This window comes from Oryzias latipes, chromosome 11, assembly GCF_002234675.1.
Source record: "Oryzias latipes chromosome 11, ASM223467v1".
Classification (NCBI taxonomy): Eukaryota; Metazoa; Chordata; class Actinopteri; order Beloniformes; family Adrianichthyidae; genus Oryzias; species Oryzias latipes.
The window spans coordinates 14584346-14609324 of record NC_019869.2 but is presented as its reverse complement, the minus strand read 5'-3'; the positions used below and the strand labels follow the sequence as shown (position 1 = coordinate 14609324).

The 24979-nt window shown below is 39.5% G+C and overlaps 2 protein-coding genes and 1 long non-coding RNA gene across 3 annotated transcripts; 2 read left to right on the top strand and 1 right to left on the bottom strand.

The window, feature by feature from the left end:
• The first annotated feature begins 3934 nt into the window (after positions 1–3934).
• LOC101158210 (C3a anaphylatoxin chemotactic receptor) lies at positions 3935–8995 on the top strand. The gene is made up of 3 exons (XM_004074037.4): positions 3935–4158; positions 5419–5599; positions 7072–8995. Exons 2-3 carry the CDS (start codon positions 5423–5425, stop codon positions 7945–7947), a joined length of 1053 nt encoding a protein of 350 aa, XP_004074085.1. The 5' UTR covers positions 3935–4158; positions 5419–5422; the 3' UTR covers positions 7948–8995.
• Positions 8996–12294: 3299 nt separating this feature from the next.
• Positions 12295–20421, bottom strand: slc39a7 (solute carrier family 39 member 7). Its single transcript, XM_023959907.1, has 8 exons — positions 20297–20421; positions 19224–19730; positions 17750–17918; positions 16635–16709; positions 16423–16557; positions 15980–16081; positions 13150–13346; positions 12295–13069 (listed from the first exon to the last, which is right to left on the bottom strand). The coding sequence occupies exons 2-8, from the start codon at positions 19719–19721 to the stop codon at positions 12815–12817; spliced, it is 1431 nt and encodes a 476-aa protein (XP_023815675.1). The 5' UTR covers positions 19722–19730; positions 20297–20421; the 3' UTR covers positions 12295–12814.
• A 91-nt stretch (positions 20422–20512) lies between these two features.
• Positions 20513–21375, top strand: LOC101157954. The gene is made up of 2 exons (XR_002291172.2): positions 20513–20765; positions 20843–21375. It is a non-coding gene; the product is annotated as an uncharacterized LOC101157954 (long non-coding RNA).
• The last annotated feature ends 3604 nt before the right edge of the window (positions 21376–24979 follow it).

Genomic DNA, 24979 nt, shown 5'->3' with positions numbered 1-24979 from the left:
TAACAGGAAGCTTTTATATTCCATTCAAATGCAGGCTGTATGTGACTCTAATGCTAAATTTATAGATATATTTCTTGGGAATCCAGGATCAATCCATGATTCACAGGTTCTACGTAAAAGCCCAATTTATGTAAATCAAACATTACCCACCTGAAGGATCCTTTTGGGTGATGGTGGGCATCTCTGGATTGCACATCCCATCACGCTGCTGACACCCTACAGGGAACCTATGAGGAATGTGGTTGAGGCCCGTTACAACCAGCACCACTCAAGTCTGCACAATCTGTGCATCAGCAAAGGGGACTGCTGGGAGCCACAGCAGAACGACACCAGGAACCAGCAGGGCGAGCTAAGTGGCATCCGTCTGCGAGGACAAATCTCTGCTTTCCTTTCAGATCCAACTGTGTCTCACATGACTCTGGAGGACCCCAATTATTGTTAACGTGTAAAAATAAATCTGAACATGTAAAACGAAATTGTAAATGTGTACATTTGATATTTATATGAAAATCCTTTTGAGATTGTTAAAAATGGCTCAGATTTAAAGAAAACATGTAAATTATTCATTTTTGGAATTGGAAAAACAACGGCAACATTACATTTTGTGAACAATATTTTCAACTCAAGTAAACTTAACAGACTCTCCTGTTGCTCTTCCTCCCTTCTTGCTCTTTCCTCCTCTCCTCTCCTCTTTCAAGAAAAACCTTTACCCCAATATGACAACGATTAACCGTTTATTAACAAACCAAGACTGATCATGATCAACAAGTGACTTGACTCCCATCCGGCACGAGCTTGCCTGAAAACAAACAGGCTACCTTTCTCCATCCACAGATGGATCAGATTTTCCTCTTCCTCGTCTGTCCCTACATATATAAACACATTTAAAACATGTGACTAATAACTTATGACTACGGTTAGAAGTCAGTGCTTTTTGATGTAATATCTAGCATTTCATTTTAGCCTTCGGCGCTAATTCGCGCTAGCGTTAGCTTTAGCATTACAAAAATTGATGAGCTTCAAAACATTGTGGGTTGTCGATTGAGGAATATAACATATTAAACACATCATCTTACGTATTTACAAATATATTTTACAACAGATATTAGATACTTTTTAATATACTTACATGTTTCGGTTGTTTTCCTTGCCCAACCGGCTGCCATTTTCGAATAATTCAAACGCAATGCATTGTGGCTCATACACAGTGCATTCTGGTCCGTACGCATTGCATTCTGGTCAATATTCGCCAATCGAGTGTGCATCGATCCACACTTGTTTTTCGTAGAGACTTCTGAGAAATTTCTAGTCCACTCGATTTTTGAACTGTAGATTCGGACAACCCTACAAAATGGCGACCGCACTATATAGGGGTTTGGGCAGTAATTTGGACACAGGGCAAGAGTGAGGGGGATGTGAGCAGAAGTGACCTCCATGCTGTTTGTCTGCTTGAGTGGTGTTCAAAGAAATTGGTTTAACGCTGGAAAGAAGATAATGCTTCTATGCCTACTTCTTCCTATCTGAGACTGTCTGGAGTCGTGTGGTGTTTCGGGCATGGACAGCTCTACAATGCAGCTAGTTAAGCAGCTTGGCCCTTGTTACCCCGCTACAGAGATATTCCAGCTGGATCGTTACAGTAATAAACTAAAAGTTTGACCCCGAACAGTGTTTATTTATTTTTTCCTATTTGCTGCTTTTTTCTTTTTTCACCTATGTCAATAAAAAATTGCTCCCGTTTGAAGCCAGCCTTCAGTGGTGATTTGAGGAACTGCAACATTTGATACTTCTGAGGTTTGTTTCAAATTTGGGAGCATAAGGTTTTCATAGTATCTCAACATCTTTTGTGCAGCACAGTGTCATAGCTATCCACCCACCCAAAAAGAAAAAGAATAACACGGATAAAGGGGAAAATATTATTTATAATAGAGAAAAAAACTACCCAAATATTCTTTTAAAAGATCCTGTAGTTGCACACTTTTATAAACGCAGATGAAGTGAAGTGACTGTGTTATAACACTGTGACTGTGATGTCACAGTGGAACACAAGACTGTGATGCAGACAAAACTGCTCTTTAACTCATGAGGAGCAAAATTAATAGAAATTATACCTTTTCTTTTTACAAATGCATGAAATCTGCGCATAAAAAAATTGCACATGTGGACATTAATTATGTGACAACAAAATACTTTTAAAAGGCATATAGGATTATTCAGCTTGCGACAAGCTTTTATTTATGTTGTCGCCATAAGTCCGAATAATGTATTAACATTGGAAAACGTTTAATCCTAAAGTCTCCAAATTAAATACATCAAGGATAACACCTGAACGTATCATCTTCTTGGTCAATTTCTCAAAATTGAAGATGTGTTTTCATTGTAATGACAATGTTTGCCCAAAAGATGGAGCTCTGCACAACAGTCGGAAATCAAAGCTCTACTAGTATGTTTCTTTTTAATTTACAAAAATGTGTTGCTGTTTTTGTGTTTGTTGCCAAAGTCAATTTTTACTCCTATGTACTTTTACAAAGATGTGCCCTGTTGCTATGGTAACCTGAAAAAGTAATGAACTCAAATAAAGCTTTTTGTGGAAGCCAAAAACGACCTACCTTGCTACTTTTTTTTTGTTTTTTTTCCCCCTCAAGATAACAAACCAAGTCTCAGATGACACACAGTCCTTTCACATTCCAGAAAAACAAAAATATATTATATTTTTTATTGCAACAAAACGAAATGTCAGAGAAATGTCTTGTGATAATTGTATCTACTATTGTCATCACCACGAGAAAACTTGTTTTCTTGTGGTACAGTGATAGACGTCAATATCGCGACAAAACACACAAAAAAAAAGTAAAAAAAATAAAACAAAGTAGACTCTTCTCGGGTAGGTAGGTTTTCCAAAAACACCTGTTTTTGAAATTTCCATGACTTTTGCCAAAACTTATGGGTCACAGTATTTGTTTCATACTTATGTTGCAGGTTGCCAAAAAGCAGAGATTAAAAGAAATAGGACATGATTGTAGACTTCACATATTTCTCATGGCACGTAAACAACTGAGACAATATTTCATCTAAGAAGAGAAGATTTGTTTAGAATAATTCAGCTCTTTTCTATTTTCTTTTTTGTTTCTAGCTTTTCAGCAGCATTTTCAGATCTGCTTAGTTTGTTTCTTTCTTTCGTTTAGCGTCTCATCTATTTCTTATCTCTGTGTTGTAAGGAGAAGCTCATTTATTGCAGCAGCACTTGCTGCACTGCTGTATCATAGAGGAAGCTGTGGTTCAGTCTAAACACCAGCCCTGGCCATCAATAAATTACATTTCTTTACCATTTTGTCATGAAGCATTTCATTTGTATAGCTGCTAGAACTTGCATTACAATTGAGATAATACTCTGTGTGAAATTATACTTATGACTAATTTCTGTTCCAGAAGAAAAATCACCAAAGAACTTTATCAAATTTAGCAGATTAAAAAACTGTTGTATGCCAACTTTTTGAAAAAAAAATGTGAAACAAAATTCCACATTTTCTTAAATGTTGAAATTCTTTTTTTTTTGTTACTTGGTTTAAACTTCTCTGGGGGGATTTCTGCTTCAAGATTCTAATTTTTAGTTCCATTTTCTAAAAAACAAAGACTTTACCAAGAAGTTGAGCTTTTAGACACGGCACAATACTGGATCTGAGCCAACATTTATCAGCCTGAGATGTGAACAAAATATCCGTGTTGTTAGAAGCTGTGGATTCTGCTGTCTGGGATTAGAACGGAACTCATGTTTAGTGTCAAGCTTTAATTCATAAATTGAGGCAGGAATGGACCACAACAGAGATGCAGCTGATGCATAAAGATTTCCTTTAAACTGGTTCACTTCCTCGTCACTTCCTCGTCTGATCATCGAATCATTTCTGCTACAAGAAAGCGGAAAAAGTAATCGTAAAGTTTATTTGTCTGATAGATCGTTTGGGCTTAAGTGCTTGTCTGTGTGGCAAAGTCTGTCTATGGAAAAAAAAGAGAAGCAACCATGAAGAAATGAGGGCAGTGACATCACCTGACAAAGCTGAGAGTTGTGTGTGTGTGTGTTTTGCTGATAAAGAGAACACAATTACCTGCAGAGCTCACAAAGTCTGCCTCTACAGCCGCCATCCATCTGCTTGGCATCTCCAGGTTAGAACCTGTTATTTTTCTAACATATTTTAGTCCCCTCACTTCTCCTTAAAAAAGCTTTGTGTTGTTTTGTGGCTGCTTTCCTACCCATTTACTGTGAATTTCCTTTATAACGTGTGATAGTCAGAGTAACAACTGGACAGCTTTTGGCTACAGCTTTGGCTTTTCATACACACTTTTAGCTTCAGTGGATTTTTTTTTGTCATTTGTTGTGGGACAAGTACATTTAGTCATTTATATTAAATAACTTAAAGCTTCATAAGTCATTTGTCCTTATTTAAACCTCTTTTCTTGTTGTGCTGTTGCCCCAAAAGATGAAGCCGACCATGCATGGGGATCAGTTTATTCCATTTTTAGGCATACAGTTGCTGCTACAGTACCCTGCTGTCCTACGACAGCTCTTTTGTCTTAATGTGAAGAGATAGCAGTCTGACTTTTTGAAGTGTGTGAACAGCTGTCTTTTAAACAGATAACCAGTTCAAACAGGTGTCATTATTACAGATAACAAGTGGAAGATAAGGGCTTCTTAATGGAGTAACAGGTCTGTGAGGGACAGAATTTTTGCTTGTTTATTGAAAACTCATTACTGTTCAATTATACAAAGAAATTCTTTAAATACTATCAAATGTGATTTTCTGGATTCATTTTTCCATTCTTGTTGATGTGTTTCTGTGATTAAAATGATAGATCTCTCATCTTCTTAAGTGGGACGACTTGCAGATTCTGTGACGGCTAAACACTACTAAGCATATTTTATGTATTAAAGACTAAATTTAAGGCAGGTAAAATTGCTGAAGTACAGCAAAGTTAAAAAGCCCTGAAAGATGCTTAAACTAAAGCCAAAAAGCAGTTTACAACAAATGTAAAATAAAATGTATCCTAAACAAATGAAAATTAAGTGTTGAATATTGCTTGTCATGCTGAAATGAAATTTACTTGATTGCAAACATTTCGTATATTGGGCAAGTAAATATACGGTAGAAAATCATATTCATTTTAAAGTTTAATTCGATTCTAAATTAACTGTGTAAAACGAGTGAAAAGAACATGAAAGACAACAAAAACTGTAATACAACAAACTGAAAAATGTGAACCGTGATGAATTAAATGGTCAAAATGACAAACGCTTATCAAATTATTTTAGCTAATAAAAATCTCAAAAGTTTGTCTTTTCTGTATTGACATCCGGCATGACCTCCCTTTCGCGTTCCTGCTTACTCTGAACATCTGCTGCAAGTTTCTGTTCCCTGTCTCTTCCAGCTGCATGATGGTCTCCAACATCTCCCTGTTTCCTGCCAAGCCTTCAAAGGACGAGCAGGCTGCAAATGTGGACATGGAAGCCATCATGGAGAACATCAGCATCATCCTCTACACCCTGACGGTGGTGCTGGGCATCACGGGCAACTCTGTGGTCATCTGGGTGGCGGGATTTAAGCTAAAGGTTTATCATATCCTTGTTAGACATCCTTAACTTTCAGTTCACTATTCACAGTTTCAGTAATGAAAGAGGCCAGTTTTGCAGGTTGTGTGTTTGCGATGCTACGTTGGTGCAAAATGCCAAAACAGTGCAAATAAAAATGGTTTATTTCTGGCTCCAAGAAAAGAAATTCAATTAAGTCACCATTTCTTTCGTTATTCGGACACCGCCACGTTGGAGCCAGAAATCATCAGAAAGCAATGATTTGTCCGAAAAGGTCTGAGTCCTCATTTCTATGGCAACCAAAGGTTTTGAATGTTCAACATGGGGACGACGCTGGAGTTGGCTTCCAATTCAGCTTCCGATTCGCGAGGGGCACTAAAGGAACATTCCGCTGGATTTTTACACACTAAGATCACCTCAGACCAGGTCCTGTTCAAAAACCACTGGACCTTGACTGCTCAAACCTGGATTAAATTATGCATTGGATAGTAAAGAATACATTAAACACAGTTTCTGATTTGTGAAACCTTCCTCATTTGTGAAAATGTAAAATAGGTTGATTTCTATCGCATTTTACGCACTGAGTCCACCCATGTCACATTTATCCTTAAATTGCATAAAAAGCAATAAAATGATACAATTTCACACTGCAGTTTTTGAACAGGACCTGGTCTGAGGTGGACTTTAATTGTATTTAATGTGTTCTTTACTATCTAAATCATAATTTAATCCAGGTTTGAGCAGTCCAGGTCCAGTGGTTTTTGAACAGGACCTGGTCTGAGGTGATCTTAGTGTGGAAAAATCCAGCGGAGTGTTCCTTTAGTGCCCTCGCGAATCGGAAGCTGTGAATCTGAAGCCAACTTCAGGGGAAACATCACACTATTATTGAGTGGTACACTAAAGCAGAAATATGAAAAAAATAGGATTAACAAGAACTTGTTAAAAAAACCTTGCAGAACGAGAATAGTCATTCTAATTAATATAATGACTGTAAATTTCTCAGTAGAGGTCTATGGGGTATTTGGCTTCTTGTAACCAGTGGGTACTTTCTGTTTGGATTGCCAGGGGGGAGGGTGGTTCACTTAGTCTAGTTCTCAACTAGTTCTCTAGTTTCACAATTGAAACTGTCCTTTTCTGCTTAAACTATAATCCTATCTATACATATTTGGTAGTATGCATACAGATCTCCAGTTGTTTCCCATAGGTGATGGAAATTTTAATTTAAACTTTAATCAACACAAAACCACATATTTGTCCAAAGCCTAACTCACCTATTTCATTGTTGGCTTTAAATTGACTTTTTTTAAGTAACATGTCTTTCAATGGGGCTTACTCAATTCTGCAGCAGCTTACAGCCATCCTTTGAGGAACTACATGTTTTGATACTTCCACTCAGTGCTGTAGAGCAGAGGTTATCCCCTTTTCTGGCTTCTGAATAGAAGGAAGTTCCTGATAGCCAGACTTTCCTGTCTAACTTTCTTCTTTCCTCTTAGCCGAAGGTGACCAACGTGTGGCTGGTGAACCTGGCGATAGCAGACCTGATCTTCTGCTTCACTCGAGTCTTCTCCCTCATAAAGAAGCTCTTCTTCGACCACTGGCCATTTGGTGTCTTCCTCTGCAAGTTTAACGGCTTCTTCAAGTATGCAAACATGTTCTGCTCCGTCTTCCTGCTGGCTGTCATCAGTCTGGACCGAATGCTTTGCATTTGGCACCCCATTTTCATGAGGAGGCACCACAAGATGTGGACAGCACGGGTGGTAGCGGTCTGTGTCTGGATTGCTGCAACCGTCTTCAGCAGCCCCTACTTCATGTATCGACAGGTGTACCTGGGGAAGAAGAACCTGACCAAGTGTAGCTTGGAGGTGAAAGAGAAGACGGAGGAAGACAACACCGCCAAACACGCTCTGTACTCCATTCGCTTTGTGTGCGGCTTCCTCCTGCCTTTCATGGTCATCTTAGTCTGCTACATCTTGGCTGGCGTTGGGATCCGACGCACCCGCTTCTCCAGGAAGTCGCGCTCGCTGCGTGTGTTGGTGTCGCTGGTTATAGCGTTCTTCGTGTGCTGGGCTCCGTACCACTCCCTCCTGCTGGTGAAAATGGTCGACAACAAGAACCCGGTGTTGAAAGTGTGGCAGCCGCTGGCCAGTGGCATGGCCTACTTCAGCAGCTGTGTGAACCCTCTGCTGTACTTCTGCATGGGGCTGGAGGTGAGGGGCCGCTTCAGACAGAGTCTGATGGGCATTTACAGGCGCGCCCTGGCAAATGTGGAAGAACAGATGAGCACCGAGCGCTCCATGGATGACAGCATCACGTCCAGATACAGCTCTGCTGTGGCGCCGCGGCGGAGTCTGGACGTAGCAAAGATTTAAATGACAAACTTTTAGCTAACTTCTGTTTTATACTCCATTCATTAATCAGTCAAGGTGTTAAAAACCTCAGGATTGCATCACAGCCTTCAGGTGTTACATCCCAACAAGAAAAGTTAATGAAAACAAACTTTAAGCAACAATCGTCTGACTTTTCACAAGCAACAGCGGGCATGATGAAATCGCAGCCTACAGGAGTCAACTATGGCACAAGATCCTGAATCACTTCTGACAAACAAACAAAAAGGGAATCTGGCCCACACAGTAACCTTTTGCTTAAGTTCCTTATGAGGCCGTAACCAAGCGATGAACTCCTGGTCCACTTGAAATCCCAGGATTGTAAGTTTCACTTCAACTACTTCACTTCGGCAGCTGCATCTGATGAACTTCATTTCACATTTAAAGATTGTTCAGGGTAAAGGACTTGCATTCTGAGCAGAAGGGAAACTGAGTGAGGGATTGTGGGGAGGAATAAATAGATCAGTTCACAGGTACAGCAGTGTGTGCTGAATTTGGGGAGAGGTCAAAGTTAAAGGCCTCGTAAATGTGTGTAAGTTAATGGCAGAAACTAAGCGCTCATTTTGGGGCCATTTCTGTGTTTTCAAAAAGCAACAATGGATGCTGACTTCTTGTGGAATGGATGGAGAAGGATTGCGGTGTACATTTAGGTAAATTTTGTCGACATTTGCAATGGAATAGCATCAAAATACAGCTAACATTCTTGTAAAGAACAATGTTCAATGACATCGTCAGAGAGCAGTATTGACATTTAGTCAATTTTCAGTGACTTTGAGTGTTTTTAGACATTTCTAGCAGTCTGGGTGAATTCTGACAGCTTATATAAGAGTTTACTACTCCGAATCAAATTGTAATTAATAATGGTGGGCTGATGGGAGAAAGCTCAGTAGTTTGTTTTCTGTCAATGAAGAGAATTCCACTGTAGCTTGATCTGTTAAAGAAAAAGAAAAATTTTGCCTTTAAAGTCCAACTCCTGTTGTGAAAGCGTTTCCAGTGGTCTTTTAATTTCCAACACTTAAAAAACATGTAATTTTCCAGGACATTGTTTCTGCACTGCAGCAGGAGTTAATTAGAAATTCACCTCTGAATTGTGGGTGGGACTGATGGCATTGAGCAGCCCCACCCCCATTTCCCATCACTCATCTGTTTACACGCTCTCCAACTAGCTTATAGCCCTTTGCATCCCCAACCTAACAACAAAAATGGCGAGCAATATTGGAGCTATCAAGTCGTAAAGTTTTAGCCAGATGCCAGCTCAGACGAGGAAAACCAAGACGTACATGGATCTGGACATTTACAAGTAAAAACATCAGAATGGAGCAGAACAGAGGGCTTGTGGCCCACTCAGCTTATTTTTTTATCGTCACACCTTTTTCAAACAGTATAATGTCATCTGCTCCTGATTCACAGTAATTTGATCAAAAAATACTTAATTCTGAGTTTAATTTTCTTTATGTCCTCCACCATCAGAAAATGCCACAATTACATGTAAAAAACACAATTTTCATCAGAATGGGTCTTTAATGAAAAAAAGATAGTCCCTTTGGTATATTTTAACCTTCTTCTTGATCTGTGATATATTAAAGTAATGCATCATACCTCCATTTCTTTTCATTTTCCTTGGTCAAAATGAGAAGTATCTGAATCACATCTGCTGCAAAGGCAAACACACGTAATTTGCTAACCGACCCACCAACCAGCAAGCTGCGTTTGCACAGTTGGTTCCTGTAATTTTAACTTTAAATACGTGTGATAATGGATATGTTTTGGCTTAGTTGTAACCATGTTTGTCATCCGGTTAGGCCTCGACCTAACTGATCCAGTGTTTCCATGTGCCTGATCAAAGTTTGGCTCAATGCATTCCCTGGACATTCCAACTATAACCCTGTGAGCGCACAACCATTGTTTTAGCAAAAGTGTTCTGAGTGAAAAAATGCTAATAAAGGATTTGCATCTTCAGTCAGGAAGTGAAACAAACCTTTTTTTGCAACCCAACACTAAATCTGTGAGAAAAAACAAAAGTGAAACATTAGGACACAAGCTAAACCCTCAGATGTCAACATTTGTTTCTTTTCCTCTATGTAAACTACAGACTGGAAGTTATTGTTTTATGTCTGATAAGGTGGTGGTTGAGAAATTCGTAACCACTGTGCTACCCTAGGCATTTTAACATTGGGAGTTGGGTCATCTAGACCCACTAGACAGTGCGCTGAACTTTTTTTATTCAGTGATTTGTGATCTTCACTGGTGTCCATGGAAGTCTTTCCACCTTTATCCACCTTTGTCATGGTAGGGAGAACACGTCTATGTAAGGGTGGGGTCATCTAAGATAGCACAAGGGTTAAAGGAGTTATCATCTGAAAGTTATTTTTGTGTTTGAGAAGCGGAGGAGGTTAAAGCCCTCAGGTTTTTCCTTTTAGCCAACTTTTAATGCAGAGGAAGAAAAGTGGAGGTGTGATGTCTAAAGACTGCAAAAGGAAGTGAAAGCATTAAAAGGAAACACAGAATTAACCACAGTCATGAGTGGTTCCCTTGCAGAGGTCACTCCGATGCCCGAATCGAAATTAAGATGCATTTAAAATAACCTTTTATTTTCATGTGTGATTTTATGCTCCTGCGATTTACCATAGTGAGAGCTCAACAACCAGGTCATAAAGTGCAGCCAAACAGTGTAGCTTTGCAGAACACTTCAGGATCACCAGGAGACCAACCCCGTCTAAATTATCTCTCCCCCCCTTTTATTCAGACTTTCCAGTGTTTCTGTTGCAGGATTATTCTTCATCATAGCTGAGCCATAAATCACTGCTGTGAGATTATTAGAATTATTATTAGAAAATAATGAGTCCATCATTATAGGGATATAAATAGAACCGTAGCAGGAACATAAACTCCATGTGGCTTCATAGTCCCACTTTGATCATCTTTGGATTTATGTCAAAAGCGTCCCCAGTGGTCCTTAGTTTAGTTAAGCTGTTTTTAGCCAAAATCAAAAAACCTGTGCCGTTTTGTAAAACATAGTTTCTGCAAAGACATTGTTGAAGGAAAATAAGACGTACATGGATCTATTTGTCCACAGGTGGATGCATCAGAATGGAGCGGAGCATGGAGCTTGCAGCCGACCCAGTGTATTTTTTACAAAACTAATACAAAATTTTTCAAATGGCATTTTTTTAATTTGACTAAAGAAATTCTCAGAAATGCAATTTTAAGCCTATTGTTCTTTATACGTCTTTATACGTTATACGATCGTGTGAAAAATGCCACAGGAACATGTTTAAAACACAATTTGTTTTCACTGGGGGGCTTTAATTCCTGACGGCGGTTTCTGTTTAAAACCTGAAACAATCTCTTATTTTGGACCAGAACCTTTCTTATAGTTTTGACAGATCCAAACCCACCAACAGAAAAGGAAATCAGACCATTTTTATGTGGATCAGAGTTTTAAAGTTTGACCTAATTTAACATTTATGTGAAAATTTAACAAATGGACCAGTTCACTATCACAGAACTGGATACATTAACATTCAAACTGGCTGTTTACATTAAGATAATAGCAACCAGAGAGTTTATACTCATATCTGGTGAATAATTCTACAGTCATCCTTGTAAAGAAAGTTCTCTTTTTTCATGTTTGCCCCGTCCACAACATGATCATCAAAGGGTTTTAAGCGTGTTCCTCTTTGCCTTTCTTCTATATGCTTTTCAAGTCAGACAAATTATATGAGCGTTACAGGAAGTTTCACAGATATGAGTGAGGATATTACCCATTAATCAAATTTGTGGTGTATGTCTTTCAATAATAGCATTTATTTAAAAAAATTAGACGATTCAAACAAAACGTTTTTCATTGGTGGTTTTTATGTAAAAAACTACAGATTAATTATGTTTAAACTGAACAAAAGTTATTAAAAAGCTCGTGTTTACCACCAGAATGCAATTAGTCTGATAGATTACAAGAAAGGGACATTGTAGGCGTGGCCACCAACAAACACTGGCTGCTGGGTAAAAATTAGTCACCTTTCAGAGTGACTTCACTGCCATGTGTGCGGTGCAGAACTGAATTAAATTCTGTAGTTCATATATTACATTTTATGAGCTCGGTTTAGTTGCCAAATCTTAAAGTGAAAGTCGTTTGGTTTTGGGATCATTTTGTGGAATTAAGAATTTAAAACAGATTAAGTATGTTTCACTGCTGGTGTGGAAACATACCAACTCCAACCCACAGTTGGTGTGTTTTTTTACATATGAGTTTTTATTTAATTCACTGGGGAACTGTATCGTCTTTTTTGGGAATTTCAGCCCCAGGTGCTGAAATGACCACAGGAACATTTCTGAAACGTATCACCTTTCATTTATTTGGGACGTTCGGCACAGCTGCAGGCGTTTTCATTATTGCAGGAAGTTTAAAATAAGTTCCCGTCTGAAGTCTTGAGTCATAACAGCTGATCCTTTTACAATCCAACAAAAAAAAAACATGAAGTCTTTCGGAATACATTCACAAAAGCGGCAATATCTTTTTGTGTGGAATGTAAATCATGAAGTGAAAATCAGAGGAGCATCCCAGTGTGACGCAGCAGAGAACATCTAGTGTTTTGGCCTGTTCTGATGTCAAACTGCAGCTCATGGAAGCTGTGGGATGAAGAAAAACACACACAAAAAACAACTTTCCTTATGTTGTGCATCCATAATGAAGAGATTCAAGTTTTAAAAAATACAAAAAAACAAATCAATGAAGTGTCTATGAACTGTTAAAACAACAAAAGAGATTTTTTCCCCACAACTTTAAAGAAAAAAGAAAGAAAAAAAAGAGAGAGGAATCTGTGAGGAAACCAAAACTGTCCACAGAGGCGCCTCACTCGTACTCTGCGATCAGAACCATCATCTCGACTCCAAACAGCAGAGCCAGGATCTCCATGAGCGACTGGCCAAAGCTGGAGCGTCCTGCCAGCAGCTCGGGGAGCACAGTCACTGTGGCAATGTAAATAAACCCCCCAGCTGTGAAGGGCAGGATCCAGGCGGTTGCCGTGGCGCCCACACCTTCAGCCATCAGGGAGCAAGCTGTCCCTGCCAGCGCCCCCAAAGCAGTCAGCAGCTGCAGACACATGGCCTGATGGGAAAGAGGAGCGACACAGTCACACTCACCGCATCAGTGCGACACAAGCAGCCTGGAAGCAGACGGTACGATACCTTCTTCTTGGTGCAGCCAGACTGCACGAGGATGGCAAAGTCTCCGATTTCGTGGGGGACCTCGTGCAGCAGAATTGTCACTGTGGTGATGGCGCCCACTGCTGGACTCACCAGGAATGACGCTCCGATTGCAAGGCCGTCAGTGAAGTTGTGCGTGAAGTCAGCTGCTAGGTTCAGGTAAGCTGACACTTTAATATCTGTAGCACACACACACACACACACACACACAAAAGACTTTTTAAAGACCCACTCCAGTCATCTTTTGATTTCTTTTAAAAGCATTCCCAGTGGTCTTTTATTTATGAGTATGTTTTAGCCAAAATCCAAAAACCTGTCACTTTCTAGGACCTGTTGCTGACAGCTTGGAGCAGGGAGCTTGTGGCCCACTCAGCACATTTTCAGCATCACAAATAAACTCTTTTCCAAACTGCATTTTATGTCTGCTCCTGATTCGAGACGATTTGAGCAAAACATAAAAAATAAACACATTTTGAACTAAATTTTCTTAATATATGTCCTCTATTTTCAGATAAACACCACAAAACACTTGTTTTTTTCAACAGAGTGGATCTTTAGCTGCATGTCTTAAGAAAGTATTCTTGAATTCATGAAATTGCTTAAAAAGTTTGTTTTGTGCAGCAAAATTAAAATTCTTTCACGATTAAAAAAGTTAAATTTTATTATAAAGTAAATTTTTCTTATAAACCAGTTAAAATTTAGAAAAAAGCTGCTTTACCCTTATAAGACCGGATTCTAAACTTAATTTGCCGTCACATTAGTCACAGTTAAACAATTACATATAAACCCACACAGAAATTCTTAGTTGCCGTCTTTCTGCCTATTTACAAATATCCTCCCATCTGTCAGTATTTTGTGCTCAGAGAATATGATGGATCCAACCTATGAACGATAAACCAATGAAAAAAGGTCACAGGTGACATTCAGAAGAAACCGAAATGATAGGGCTGCAGCTATCGATTCTTTTTGTAATCGATTAATCTAGCACTTAATCGATCGATTAATCGAGTAATCGGATAAAACGATTTGTGTGTGTTTTTGAACAACCAAAACAAATAATGCATCACAAAAATGATGTGGTTGTAAAATAAACAAGCATTTGATTTTAAAGATCTGCTCTGATGCAAATGTTACTTTTGGTGTTTTTAAGTTGGTCTTGAGAAGTGGCGGTGTGGGTACCGGATCGACTCGGGCCGCCGGATGTTCTCGGGGTCCTTCGGGGGTCCTTCGACCAATGATGACGTCACCCTACGGTAACACCAGTTGGACAAACTACTTAGCGAGCGATTTTACTACTTAGCGACGTCGTACCAATCTAAGAAATTTTTGAGGATTCGTTTTGAGTTTGAAGAGAATGACTGCAGTTTTTGTTTGAATGACATTGAGACGGTGGATCATTTATTCTTTAACTGTGGAATTATAAAAACATTCTGGGATGAGTTCTGCTTTTGGTATTCTTCCAAAATTGCAATGCCAGTTCATTTACACTCAAAAAATGTTCTATTGGGTGTGGTATTATATAATAGACCAGAAAATACAGTTCTTAATATCCTGATATTGCAAGGAAAGTTTTATATGCACAAAAATAAATTTTTGAAGACCAAACCACTTTTTATAACATTTCATAAAGAGCTCTGTTTTTACTTTCAATCACTTCATTATATGAAAAAGAAGAATGGCTTGAAATTGCTTAGTTTTGTTCAGAAATACAAACTTTACGAGTACCCCTAACTACTATTAGACTATTTAGATTGGTTCTATGTTGCGTTATTTTATTTTTATTTTACTTATGTTTTTATTTATTTGTGTGTTATTTTCATTGTTTCTTTTTTTCCCCTCTATTCTTTATTTTTTATATGTTAATATGTTATGTTTGGCAATGGTGACTGATCTTCGAGGTAAGATTGATTACATTGTTATTGTTCGTTATTTAATGTATGATACCGCAATTGTCAATAAAGTTTTTTTTTTTTAAACTTCGCGACGTTAACTCATTGGTCGTGGCAACTTACAGCCAATCAAATAGTATGACGTCATGATTGGTCGAAGGACCCCGAGAACATCCGGTACCCACAGCGGAGCTAGAACATTTTGTATGGGGGGGGGACAGAAGACTTTGAAAGGGTGGCACAACACCAAAATGGAAGGCCATTAAAAATAAAAGAATCAGAAAAACATATTTGATCATTATCATTGTTTATATTTCGTGTAAAAATAATGCTTCTGTTATTTTTGCAATGCTTAAAGAAGCCTCGCGGCCCGCCGAAAGGCGAGCTACCGCCTGTCCCAGCCCCTGCCTCCCGCCGCCCGCCGAGGCGGCCCGCGCTGGTCGGAGCGGCTGACACCGCCACTCGCTCACTGCCGGTGGCACGCGCGGGTCCCGCGCCTAAGGCGTCGGGGTTCCAGCGGTCACGCAGATGTCTTCTGTTCAGATGCTGAATCATGGAAGATGTGCTGTTGTGGTATGCCAGCTCTATTGTGCAGTAGAGACACTGCACCTTGTTCTCTTCTTTATTAAGTGTGTAATGATCCCACACTTTAGACAATTTCTGTCGTTTATTTATAGATCTATTCTCCGCCATCGCGCCAACTAAATTCAAAAGGTCCGTGTAAATAAACGGTCCGTGTGACACAATCAAATCCCTGCGCCACGCGTAGGGGAGGCAGAGTTTTTGCCTCGAGGAATTTTTGTAATCGAGTAACTCGAGTAACTCGAGGAATCGTTTCAGCCCTAGATCAAAAACAATCAGCTTAGAACTGAAGTTTGAAGTTTATCGCCCTACATTAAGAGGCTGAAGTCACACTTATTTACCTGAGCTCTTCTTTTCTTTCTTTGACACCTTTGCATCTTTGTCCTCTTTTTTCTTTTTTTCTTTTTCTTCTTCCCCATCGCTGTGCTTTTCTTTCCCAGCAGCTGAAAATGTTACACAGAACACAACTAAGAATGCAAAAATGATTTACAATGATTTACATTTACACTCTTTTACATGAGCCAAACTATGAACATAATAATATTTTCAGCCTTAACTTTGTAAACCTGAAATAGGAGCTTTGGGGACATCTAGTGGTGAAACTCTGTATTACAACAAGCTGTAAAACACTGAACGAGGGAGTTTAAGGCAGAAAGAGATGAAAGCAATAACAAAAAAGACAGATTTATTTTGTTATGATCATTTTTTCTTTCTTCCTTTTGAAATAAATTAAAGCAAGACAGACATTATTTCTAAAAGTTCCTAAAAGTCACAGTCGCCGTACCGTGACTGTGGGAGTGACCGTGGGAATGCCCATCCTCGCCCTTCAACAGCCGCACGAACTTTTCCACAACCAGGAAGGCGATGATGCCGCAGAGAACCCACAGGCCCACGGACATCATGTGAGCGTGAGCGGCGCCTGCGATGGCGACAGCAAGCGTCACGACAGAAAACAGGTAACCACAGCAGGTTAGGGTGAAGGGAAACGCTGCTGACCGTGGGAATGTCCGTGGTCGTCTTCACTGGAGTGCGAGTGCCCGTGATGTTCGTCCTCATGATGGGAGTGAGGCTCTGTGAGAAACATGAGACAAAATTAATACAAAGTTTAAAAAAAAGAAGTGATTAACAGGTTGTGATGCTGATTTGGTTGTTCATATGACATTACGAGAACATTTTCATCTGATCCTGGCATTTCTCTGTTTTTACAGTTCATCTGTTTAAGTTAGCATCTGTGGACTCATTCTCATGGTTTGACCCAACTCTCAGAACCTAAAAAAACGTTCTTAGGGTTTATTCAGACTGGAAATATTCTTTGTTCCAGATCGAGTTCTGAACCTTGCGTTTGCTCTGTATTCAGACAGGCACCAAACGGACCATTCTATTACCAAGCAAAGCTTGTGAACAAAACCACGTGAGACGGATGGACGTGCTGTGCTTTACAATCCTTATCAGGGACAGTTAACTTATTAAAACCTTAAATTTCGATTACCAGTTTGAATCGTCGGGAACAAAACTTTTCACTTGTAACTTTGGTACAGCGGAGACATGCTGCAAGGCGGTTACTGAACAGGAGGGGTGCTGTGTGTGCTTTAACTCAGAGGATGCTAGCAACTGCAGTGATGAGGAGACATCGGTAAGAAGGTACGCTGATAAGTGTTTGTGACATATAGATTGTGGCGAAAACAGTGAGAAGTAATGTATGTCACATTAAAAATTATTTTAATGAGCCTGAATTCATCCAATCACAATTCAATGAGTTTTGTGTGTCATTGTAGTGGCGTTATGGCGTTTTTTTTAAGAGAATTCTGTTAAGAAGACTACAAGGTAGCTTTCAGGGTGAGGTCACGGGTGCGTGCAGCGTAACAAGACAAAGAAAAGCCTGTAAGAAGCATTTTCAGCTGTGTTCAGATAAAAGTTCCAAAAAGTAAGGAGTTGGACTCGACGACCGAGACCACCTCCAAAGACGGGTCAGAGAGCGGTTCCTGGTCCGGGCTAGGATCCAAATATTTGCTCTGGATTATAGTGTAAAACGAACTCTGGTTCCCTGAAAGCGAACCAAATGTGGCCAGGGTGTGTGTAAGGGTGAATACACCCTGAAAACAAAAACCCACCAAGAGCATGTGGAATCAGGTGGAGGAAGGCGTCACCCAGCAGCCCCCCAGAGGCGAAGCTGAGCAGAACCTTGAGCAGGTTCTGGTGCTGGTCGCTGTTGGACTGAACTGGGATGAGGAACAGGATGAGGAAAGGAGCAGCGCTGATGAGCAGAGTGGCTCCGACAGCCTGCAGGGCAAAAGAAAACACCACAATGAGGACTTTTGGATTTAGAAAGGCAAAGATTTTAGCTAAACTTTAACCAAGTTAAGTCGTACGGGAAACCTGCCGCAAAGGAAAAAGATTAAACAATAAAATATTAGAAGCACAAACTGCAACAACCTAAAACTGAGCTTTTGTGGGGGGGTTTTCTCTACTGTAAAGTTCTTGAAGATCAAGAAGGACAAAGCCCTTCAATGTGTAGCTGCAGACTTTGTATGACGTTTTCAACAAATTGCCAGATTCTGCTTTCGATTTTTAGGGGTGGGAGGGATAAAGAGACTTAAAACTCAGATTAGAAGCTGAAACTAGACCTGCACAATTTATCGCTAATTTATCGTTCTTGCAATATCAAGCTGAGCAATATGCATTACCTTAAATATGCTAAAACTATCTTATGCCAGCTTGAAGTATTTCACGAAACAAAAAAATCTCTTCATGTATTTGACCACTGAATGGACTCCTTTACATCATAGACCAATCTGATGGAGCCCTTTTATGTTAGATGTTCGTCTCCTGTGCAGATGTGGCTCATTTGGAATGTAAGTTTTGAACTGTTGTTTTGCTATATGTTCATATACCGCAAGTTATAACGTCATCGCAATATCAATCACTAATATCGCAAGTTTTCCTCATTTCGTGCAGCCCTAGTTGAAACCGAGCAAAAATGGCTTTAACATTATATAACAAAACCCACAAACAAAGCCAATTTATTTACCAGAGCTATCTACCACTAAAAGCCCCCAAATCCATCACTGCATAACAGTAAACCCTAATCGCCCCACTTACACAATCTTTAAGCAAACATGTATGAATTAATGTAGCATTTAGGACAATTTTTTACATGTATTTTAATATCTTAAAGCCTTGTTAAATTAATTTTGATATGTTTACAAAGCAATGTGATGTGAGCCGTCCTTTGTAGCTCTAACTCTTTAGGACTGAATTTATGACCACTGTTGACCATTTTTCTTCAAAAACATGGTTGTGAGGTGGGACACGGATGCTGAATAAGATCTGCCACCTAAACTTCACTCTAACTTCGCTCCTCCATGTCTATATGGACTTCTTATGTCCACAGGTTATATTACAACAGGAAGTGCCCCCCCCCCCCCCCCCCCCTAAACTGCTTCTATAAAATCAGGAAGACAGATTTGTCCCAAAAAACCCACATCATGACCCCCAAGACGACTTTTTCCACAGCAGTATCCTGTAATTACTTGGATGGATAGGTATAAAAAACCTTTGGTGTAATAATGTGTGATGGATGTGTACCTGTGTCCACAGCTCCGCCACATCCCTCTTCTCTCCACTGGGTTTCTGTTTCCCTCTATCTGCTCCATGTGAACGCCTCTGTTCTGCTTCTTCCTTGTAAACACGAACAACGTCCTCATGGTGGGCGTGTCCATGATCGTGAGCGTGTCCATGTCCATGATCGTGAGCGTGTCCGTGATCGTGAGCGTGTCCATGTCCATGATCGTGAGCGTGTCCATGATCGTGAGCGTGTCCATGTCCATGATCGTGAGCGTGTCCATGATGCTCCTCTTCCTGCACTGGTAGGTTGGCCTCTGCGCTCCATTTGCTCACTCCATGGAACATCTTCACCTGTGGATCGGGGTGGTCTTCTCCATCATCAGCATGGTGGTGGTGTCCGTGTGAGTGAGCATGTCCATGATCCCCGTGGGAGTGGCTATGAGAAATGACTGGATGAAAGTCTAGCAGCAGGACTGCACATGTGGCCAGTGTCAGCACCAGGAACCGGATGAGGCCCATTTTATATCCCTGAGGGGGGGGGGGAGAAAAATGCAGGAGTGAGTTTAACACAAAACATGAGATGAAAGTGTGCTCTAATGGATAAAAAATACAAAGGGGAGAAGATAAAAGCGGAAAATAAACATTTTATAGCTAGGAATGACGTTACATCAACAAAAAAAGCAATCAGACTTTAGTCATAATTTTCGCAGAAATGCAGGATTTTCCAAATAAAAGACAAAGATAATTCAAGTTTCTACTGATTTGTTTAAACATCAGAAGCGTGATAACCAGCGTGAAACTGATCGTTGCTAACTTTGTGTTTTGATTGTTTACCTGCTAGCTTCTTGCATTTCCCAGACTTAAGCTGCAAAGGCAGGTAATCTCTTTGAGTTTATTTGAAAAGTAAAAGCGTTAGTCTGTCAGTAAACAGTGAAATCCTCTCATCAAACAGGATGAATTTGACCGCCGGATTCAACAGGTTGAGAGAGCCTGTGTTAGCAAGCTAGCAGTTGAGCTAACAGACTTAGGTCAGGGCATGAATGCAATCTCGTTTTAACAACATAGACAAACAATTATAACATAAAAAATATTACCGGGTTGTGTCAGGTGTGTCTACGCGTCAGATTGCTTGATAATTATTTGTTCCAGGGTCAGGGTGTAAACAAACCAATGCCCCTGCCTGCGTCGATGCTGATGCTCAGACGTGGCATTCCCACTATTACAAACAAAATATCGCGATGTTTCGTAACAATGCTTGCAAGCCACGCTATCGCGAGATGAAAAGGACATGTTAGGATGCCAACGGGATGTAAATCCGCAAGGTGGAGTTTGTAAACTGCAAACGCGGATTCAAAGTTAACCCAAATATAAATATGTGTGATTTAAAAAAAATTGAAGACAAAAATAATGATAGTGTAACGGGAGTCACCTGTAGGTGTCTCTATACCCATTGTTCAGGGGGTTTAAAAAGGAAGTTGACGTGTGGTTGCTATGGCGCTAGCTTCCTGTGAGAAAGCCGGTTAGCTCAGAGAGCAGCGTGAGTTGGCTCGAGCAAAGAGTGCGGTAAGACTGCTGTTATCCTTACCTGTGGATGATGTTTTTAAGCAGTGCTTGATGTTTTATTTTTTATTGTATGACAGGATCACGGCAGAGGTAGATCCTGCTTTTCTGGGAGTTTTAAAGACTGGGCGTGAGGTTTTGCGACGCACCAGGTATTTTACACTTTTATCACAGCAGAGGTATATTTTAAACAAATGGTAAATTATTTTTTATCAAATGTTTTTAATATGGTGCTTCTTCTGTTTTTAGTGTTGGAATACTGTGCCCTGCTGTCCTGTTTAAGTTTATGTTTTGTACTTGGTTTGTCCGCTCCTGACGGAGCTGTCCCAGCGTGATTGACTAATCAAGTGCAGGAGCGGACCATTTACCCTCTGTTCTGTTTGTCATTTTTTTTAGTCACTTCCCTCAGGTTTCACCCCGCATGTTATTTTGGTGGGTGCCGTATCCCACCGAGTGCTGTGTATCACAGTTACGTTGCATGTTTTTATTTTTTATTGTTGTGCATGAACTGTGGTTTTTTTTGTCTGCATGCTCCTGTGGTGTCATTGATACGGTCAACATTTTTATTCTACTCATGACGGGGTTTTTGTATTAATAAATCTTCGTAACCTGCTCTGTGGTAGTTTTCCCTTTCTTGGCCCCTGCAACAATAGTATATAAACTGTCTTTTTTTTTATTTATTCCAGACCACACACTCTAAATTCCTAAAGGGCCAAAGCAGGACCTGCAAAAATGGGATTTACTAAGATCCCGAAAAAAGATGTTTGTTCGGTCTTATTTATAATATATTAAATAATTATGATACATAATTGAAAGTGACATACAGATACTCTGCAAGTCTCAGCAGCTTCTTCACTCGTGCTACTTTGATGGATCTAAATTCAATTGAAATCTCTGCATAATTTGAATTTTCTGTGGTAAAAAACTTCCTGTTATTAGAACTTTCTGATTTAAAAGAAAATATTTAATTTTATCTAAAAAGTTTTTTTCTTGAGTTTTTATTTTAAATTATTAATCTTTTATTTTAAATAAAATATCACAGTCAAACACAAAATCATCACACCCTGCAAACTTTGTATTAAATATTTCCTTCAGGTTTTTTTTAAGTCCAAGAAAGACATTGAAGAAAGTGTCACAGATTCCAAGAGTTTCTTGGGTTTTTAACTCTTATTGCTGCTATTACATACATGCATTTTCTGTCACCATGGTCTGAAGCTTTGCATGGCTCCTTATTTTAGAAGCTTCCTTCAGGCTCGTTTCAACAAAACCTTTTTAAAATAATAACAAGCCAAAAAACAACTAAAGCTTTTTTCCTAATGTTCCAGGCTTCTCACCAAATCTAGAGTAAACACATCCAAATGTGATCTAATTTCAAAGACAACGCTGACAGAGTCTGGTGTGGATGAACTTGACAGAGTCCTGACCTGAACCCCACAGAACACCTTTGGGATGAATTGGGGTGGAGACTGACTCACTGCAAATGGTGGAACCAAATCATATTGAACTTCATGTGTTAGGAATAGGATGGTACTTCAGTTCATTTACAAGTCAAGGCACATGAGCCAATACTCTTGGTAATGTAGTGTGTGTTTAAAAAGGAAGTTGCACTAAAAAATCAAATTGTGTTGCGATGTTGAGTTCATAACATACATTATTTGTTTCTTTCCCTCAATTTTATATATATTTAAACGTATTTCCTGTAGGATATAGCGAGTTTGAAGAGTCACTAAAGGGTTAAATACAAACAAATGCTGCACTCTAAGCTCTACACTACAAGCATGTCTGGGTCCAATTTCATTAAACACTTTAGAAAGAAATATGTTTTAGGCTGTTTTAACAAAGCTTTACTCTATTGCCTACTTTAAGACTTTGATCAATAAAAAAAGATGAGTATTTCACAGCCTTTGGCATATTTGGCCAAAAGTGTTTGAATAAATTTACACCCTTAAGTTTCCAGAAAGAATAATGAATGCAAACCCTTTTGTCAGACAAAATGAGCTCAACAAAAGACTTCTATTATTTTTAGGAACTGCCAGAAATAGTATAAGTAAACAAATAAACAAACAAATAAATCAATCAATAATTTCTAAAAACATAACCAGACATCCCCCACAGCTTCACCACTGATGTCATCAGTGGTGATGTCATCAATGGTGATGTCATCAATGATGATCTCATCAATGGTGATGTCTTTGTACAGTTGACCTTTAGCATATTGACTGATGTCATTTGAGGTCGTAAATGATGTCATTTGAGGTATCTGTTGTAAATACTGTCCCCAAAAGTCATATATATAAGTCTTCAACAACCAAATTTGTTTTTTGAAGACATCTTAGCGTTAATCTTGACAGAGACACCTGGAAAGAAATACCTGAAAGATGTTTTTTAAAAATTTTGCAATCCAAAGATTTCTGCTCAAGTCAGCAAGAAAACTAGTCAAACGTAGTGCAACGATGAAGTCCCAAATTCTCAAAAAGAGAAAGAAAATGCTCTTTTTAAGACCAATTAAGCCCACAACATCAACAACTTTAACGCCAACACCTAAACAAACGGCAAACAATGGCTTTGTGAACTCCACAACAGCTCATAGTCACAACCCAAGAAATGACATCTGCAAGTTTGCTAACTGCCTCAATAACTGTTGGTTGAACTCCGCCCTTCAAGCAATAATAAACATGAATACTGTGAGAGATGCCGTTCAATCACTGGACTCAGAAGTCATGGCCGCAATATCAACAATACCAGCCACTGCCCAATTGTTTCTAAAGGCAGTCCAAAATCCAGGAGCATACTTTTCTCCATCCGAAGTGGGAGTAGTTCTACTAGAGTTAGCTGATGTCATACCAGATTTGGAATTAGGAGAACAAAATGACATTGCTGACTTCATCAACCCTTTTTTGTGCTGGCTGAAAGACTGCGGAGTCCAAGCAAATCTCCACATGCATCAAGAAAGTAGATGTTACAAGTGCCAGAACATCTCGTGTGGGTTCAATGATTTGGGTAACATGTTCTTCCTTCCACCGCAACCAGGAAACACAAATTCCATCATCTCTCTTCTTGACAGCAACACTAAAAATATCTGTTCCAACATGAAGTGTCAGTTTTGCTCTTCAGATGTGGAAACGGGAATCTCTTTTGGTGATTGTGACATATTTCCCTTGTATGTGCCAAGACAATCTGCAGCCAGGGAACGAGTCACACCAGATGGTTCCATCTATGTTCCCATCAATGGCAAGAAGAAACAATTCAACCTGTCCTCTGTCATTTGCCACAAAAAACTCAAGTCCAATGTTCATCACTTTTACACCTACGTTTTCAAAGATGGAGTCATTCTTAAAGCGGACGACAGTAAAATCTCTGAGGCAGATGAGACCAGTCTGGATGACATGAGCTTCCATGGAATAGTCTTCTTCTATGAAAAATGCAAAGACACAACTGCTGTCAATCTGATGAACGTGTCTGCTAATTATGAGGAAAATGTTGCTCAGCAAGACACCATGAGGCCACAAGAAGAAACGACAAGCCGCAAGTCTGAACCCACCATGGATTATGTTGCATTATTCAGACAGAAAAAAGGAAGGACAAAAGGAAAAAAGAAAATCCTCGGACAATTAAGAACTGCTCGAGAAGGTTCACAACCAAAAAGAGGAACCAATGCTAATAAAGTTTATTAGAAAAACTTTATTAGGTATTTAGTTTTAGGGTTTTCATGTGGTGTCCTTTTATACCAATGCTTGCTGGTTTGGTCTGGGGTCGTTGCTCGCCCTTGCTGGGGTTCAGTGCTTTTATATTTATTTATTTATTTATTTATTTTATTTTTACTGATTTATTATTCATTTTTAGTTAGTTATTTATAGTCATTTTTTGTGTATGTGTAAATGGGGTGGAGGTGGGGGGGGGGGGGGGGCAAAGGAGCTTTTGGATAAAAAAGCTTTGTTGATTGATCGATTTTCAAAATAAAAGCCCCACCACCACAAACACACAGATTTTTAAGGGGTTTTCTCCGGGATGCTCCGGTTTCCCCCTGCATGAGCTTAACGACAAAAAAAAAAAAAAATGTTACCAAACACACACAAGTGAAAGAAAGAAAGCTTAAAACAGAATTATACACATAATCTCCATGCCCCCTGCAAAGTTTTTGCAGATTTAAGCTTTAGTTCTTTTTTTCCAAACTTTATGCTTTCCCATAAAGTCCCCCTGACCCAAACACTCAGACT